Below are 4,992 nucleotides of genomic sequence, written 5' to 3'. Positions count from 1 at the left end.
CACCAGCAGCAAATGAGATACCTACAGGCAACACCTTTAACAGAGAAAAAAAAAAAAATCAGTAGAATAGCAAAAATTACCACTGCTATCAATTTAGCAGGCTGACTCTGCTGGAAGGCTGGTGTTACTAAGCTAATTCACCATACCTTGATAACTGTGTGGCAAGACTTCGCTTTTCCCTCCCACAAAGCCCTGGTTCTCCCTGCTCTCCTTGCTCCTCCACCAAAAAAGCCACATAAACTACTATCTCTTGCTTCCCACATTGCTAAAAATTTGGGCGTGGAGCAGGGGAAAGAAGAGAAGGAAGGAGATTGCTAAGCCTAAGAAAAAGTTATTGCTATGCATAAGAAATTAAGAGGAAAAAATATTGCATTTTCCATCTGTTAAAAAAAGAAAAGAAAAAAAAAAGATAACCCACATTCCAAACCGCAAGTCTAAGATTGTATCAGGCTCACATACAATGCAACAGACCACCTCAGCAAGCTGTAATACGTTCTCTAAACGGATCCTTCCGATACCTAATTTGCTTGCCCTTTGTTATATAGAAAACTAATACAATTTCTTCTTAATATATTAATATAAATAAATTTTCAAAAGGTAACTTTTATTTAAACACAGACAAAACCTGTACCCTCTTCAGCTGTTGACAAGATACTTCATCAGTGGTAACTGAAAGTTAATTCAGCAGTAAGAACAATCTAGTATTTGAAAATCCTAACAAAAGCAAGTGCTGAGACTATGACTAAAGMAAGCTTCCCAACCACGAGGCTCAGGAGTATTGTATCACTGGAGCTGTAGACAGAAAGCTTGAAATAATGTATTTAAAGCCTTGCACAGGTCAGATATTCTGTAAGAAGTAGTGAATTTTCAAGTTTACAGAAGGTTTAAGTACAGAATATCTTAATAATCTGTAAATCTGTTGAACATGATGACTGCGAAACTTGTACTACTAGAAATATATAGAATTATTTGATTTTTTTTTGAATTAAAAAAGAATGTCATTCAAGTGCTGTGTAACACAGCAACTACAGAATAAAAATTTTTAAATAAACTCGATATTTCTGAGGCACACATAAAAAAAAATCAGTATGCGCAACAATTTCTTTCTTTGAGAGGGTTCTACAGGTTTCTATGGCAAAGTCATTCTCCTCATGTTCACATGGTGCAGAATTGCCACATAAACCTTTTGCAGTTGTGGTGTGGRTATTCGTTGAAAATACCACGAGCTTCCTTTCAAGTCATACTTGTTAAGATAAATTAAAATGAAAGACAAGATTTCAAGTCTGAGCTTTAATATCAGAACTAGAACACCATTTCTTGAATTCATCTAAACAATTTAAAATTGTGTTTCAAATTCTTATGGCACAAGACTGGCTCAGAATTGAAGGTCCACTTGGCCAATTAAAAAAAAACAAACAAAAAAAACCAAAAAAGACCCACAAAAAACAGATTAAAAAGATACAAAACACAGCTTTACAAAGCATGAATCAGAACTGAAGGCAGCTTAAGGCTTCATTAAAGTATTTGCCAAGTTCTGCTGTTACTTGTGTAATCCATTCTTTAAACAGACTCCAGTGGCATTGCACAGATACAATGCAGAGCAAAACTGGCTCGTTCTGCCCAGTTTGAGCAAGATTTAGTCACATTATCTTTCGTAGGATTTAGAGACAGGAGAACAAGCTTAATCCTTCTTGCAAGGATCACTTTATTCCCCCCCCACCTTGAGTACAGTTAGAGATGACTTACAAAATTAATGCCACACATACACTAATAAAAAAATTAGTGTGGGGCAAGAACTTAAGTCTCAGTATTCTGGTATTTTTCTGCCGCGTTTGACAGAATTAAGAACAGACACAGCATCTCATCTAGGCATCTGTTGGTGGTACAATCAATACAAGATGATATAATGAGTCTGGATAATCACTGTTTTATAAAGCTGTCTTTAGTCTGTGGTTGACCTTCTGTACCAAAATCTAGCTCTGTAGTCATCACTGCAAGTCATGAAACCCGGATTGGTAGGAGAATGAACAATACAGCGGACAATGCTGTTATGTCCGAGTGAAAGAAGATTTCTCCGTTCAGCAGTTCTTGAATCCCAGCAGCAGAGACTTATGGTCCTTTCATCTGGAAGCAGTACATAGTCCTCTGTATGGTTGAAGACAGCCTGTGTTCTGTGTACTTGTCGTCCACTCAAACCAGCTCCTGTGAAAGTAATGCAAAGATTCACTAAATATATGCACTAAAATATGAACCCAAATAGGATCAGTTTTAGGAATTTTCAAAGACCTAAAAGTAAACTTCCCATAGATACCAACAGCTATAGTCTAAAGAGACTTATTTTCTCAGTTAGTATACGAATTGTGCATAAAACAGTCAAATCAATTATGCAATTTTTTTGTAGTTATATACACAGTATACTCTCAAATTCCTTAGACAAAGGAAAGAAGGGATTTAACTACTCCAACCGTGCAGATCAAGGGACACCAGTCACAGTTTGAGTACAGTTAGCCTGAAGAGCAGTTTAACATTTGTTTTCTGTACAAGGCTTGCAACAGTAACGAAAAAATCACTGTCAGCAGAATATACAGATTCTCATAATTAACAACTTTTGTTTCTTTTGCGGGTATGCGTGCACCTGCACCACACTGTATGACCTAGCTTGGTCAGGTCTCCACTTTACAAATGCCAAAATTTGAAGGGTGTATTTCATATGTAGGTATTTCTTTCGCAAGGAACACAGCACTAGCCTACCTGACATTTTTGCAAGGTTTATTAARAAGGTGCTGCACCCTGCTGGTTGAGAGCAAAACACAGCTATTCATAAAGTGCCCTACACACTGGTCCCAAAAGTGGGGATACAACATGCTCTCATCTTATCTGCTACCACTATATTTAGTAATATTTAAGCACATTACTGTTAAATCAAATACTTTCTTCATTCATACACTGTTAAATCAAATACTTTCTTCATTCATACAGCTGCTATGTGCAAAGTTTTCATATTCTTCACTTGCTCTCAAGTCCTTCTGAGATCAAAGCATCATATTGCCAGCACACACAGAGTACGCTTACCATGTACACAACTGCATCCTTCAAAAAAATACTGATGTAGCCATTTTTCTGTGGCTTACAAGACCCATCTTTTGTACTACAGTCTAACGGTTCAAACAACTGTTTGAAGGTATGTTCAATTCCCCCTCAGTCTGGGGTATTCTCCCAGCAAACGACTTACTCTAGCCAGAAGCAGATTAGGCCACTTTCGATCCTTCCAGTTGAAGCTGTACCCCTAGCCTAGCCATAAATACAACAATAGCAAAATCAAAATGATCACAAGCAAGAAAAGCCACGTTACTCCTTTGCTTTAATAAACACTGTTTCTAAAACACTTAAGAAGAAAACCTAGAGAACAAATCCCTTCGCACAGACGCCCTAATCATTACAGGCTATTCATGTTCCTTTTTCACTTTCTCTATTTTTAAAAGATAAGTTTCCTTCGAAAACAATGAAGTAAATCGACCTAGACTAAACAGTTTATGGCACTGGCTAATATGCAACAATCACAGCTTCTCTTCCAGACATAATTTACTTTTCAGTAGCAATAGATTTAATTCTTCTGCCAATACCATCCCCTCACTGGTCAGAATCTGAGAAAGAAAATACATGGAAGGTCACCTGCCACATACCTGTGTATTTGACCAGTGTTCGACCAGTGGATATCTCCCATAGTTTAGCTACAGAGTCCTTTCCACTTGACAAGATATACTTTGAATTTTTGGAAAAAATAGCAGAACAGACTTCAGCTCCATCATGTGCCTTCTCAAAAGTAGTGATACAGCGGTTTGAAACACCATCCCACAGTTTGATGCATCCATCCTTACTTCCTGTCACATACATGTTTGCACTGGCATTGTAATTTACTGAACATATAGCATCAGTATGCTGATCTTGAGGATTGCAAGACACAAAACACTGGAAAGTATTGATATCATAAAGGCGTAAGGTAGGGTGCTGGGTACCAACAAGTATGAAATCTCCAGAAGGATGAAAAGAGATAGAGCGTAACATCTCTGCCTCCTGTTTGGTCAAAAAAACAAAAACAAAAAAACCCCACAAAATAAGTATCAGTAAGAAAAAAATCTCCAAAAAAGTATCAATTCTAATGATGTTAAAGCAATGATAATAATAATGAAGAATTAAATTAGCATAATGTGCTATGTTTTTGCAAAATAGCTTCATATAGCATCAAAATAAGAGAAAGCATTTAAGTGCATCATAGTTTTTGTCCTCAAGCAGCTTGCAGTGCCCACTCATTTTAGGGATGACGCAACAGTGAGAGGATGTTTTGTCAGTCACATGTTCTGTACCCCACCACCACATAGCTCCAAATTCTCCTCTAAAACCAAGATAACATAGTTGACTTCAAAATTATCAAGATCACAGTAGGTCCAGAGTAATAAAACCTAAACAGGCACTAGATTTTTAAAGACTATCATGTATCTATTATACATGAACTTTAACACATGATTACCACAATGCCTGTAAATTATGTAATGGCATACTCTTGCCTACCTAGCTCTCTCTCCATATATACATACATACATATATATAATATATACTATAAAACATATAATTCAGCCACTGATACCTCAGCATTTACAGATTCAAGCTTTGGTTGCTCTGAATGGGAATATTGTATCTAACCTGTATATATTTGAAGGCTCTTTTGGCAGAAGGTTTTGAATAATCAAACAATTTAAGTGTGTAGTCCCTTGAACCAGATGCTAGAATCTGTTCTGTTGGATGAAAAGCTAAACATGTAACTTCATCCACATGATCGTATAAAGTCCGAATAACGGGGTGATTTTCCATGTTCTGCTGTGCTGTCTCATTCATCATGACCTACAAAGAACATTAAACAAGTTAGAGTCCTAGAAGGCAGAACATCCTTCTGACAAGGAATGCAGCTTTAGTATACGATTGAGCAGCCAAAAG

At 36.9% G+C, this 4,992-nt stretch overlaps 1 protein-coding gene across 1 annotated transcript in view; it reads right to left on the bottom strand.

Annotated features, from left to right (window-relative positions):
- Positions 1–573: 573 nt before the first annotated feature.
- Positions 574–4,992, bottom strand: part of CSTF1 (cleavage stimulation factor subunit 1) — a 9,575-nt gene continuing 5,156 nt past the window's right edge. Inside the window, exons 5-7 of the mRNA XM_085314092.1 lie at positions 4,702–4,899; positions 3,684–4,074; positions 574–2,202 (exon numbers count right to left, since the gene is read on the bottom strand). Of these exons, the coding sequence (XP_085170218.1) occupies positions 1,943–2,202; positions 3,684–4,074; positions 4,702–4,899 (849 nt within the window). The 3' untranslated portion in view covers positions 574–1,942. The remainder of the gene's footprint in view (positions 2,203–3,683; positions 4,075–4,701; positions 4,900–4,992) is intronic.

Source organism: Rhea americana, unplaced genomic scaffold (assembly GCF_003343005.1).
Source record: "Rhea americana isolate MKP2758 unplaced genomic scaffold, rheAme1 scaffold_4, whole genome shotgun sequence".
NCBI lineage: Eukaryota > Metazoa > Chordata > Aves > Rheiformes > Rheidae > Rhea > Rhea americana.
The sequence above is the reverse complement of the archived record's forward strand: the minus strand, read 5'-3'. Positions and strand labels throughout refer to the sequence as shown.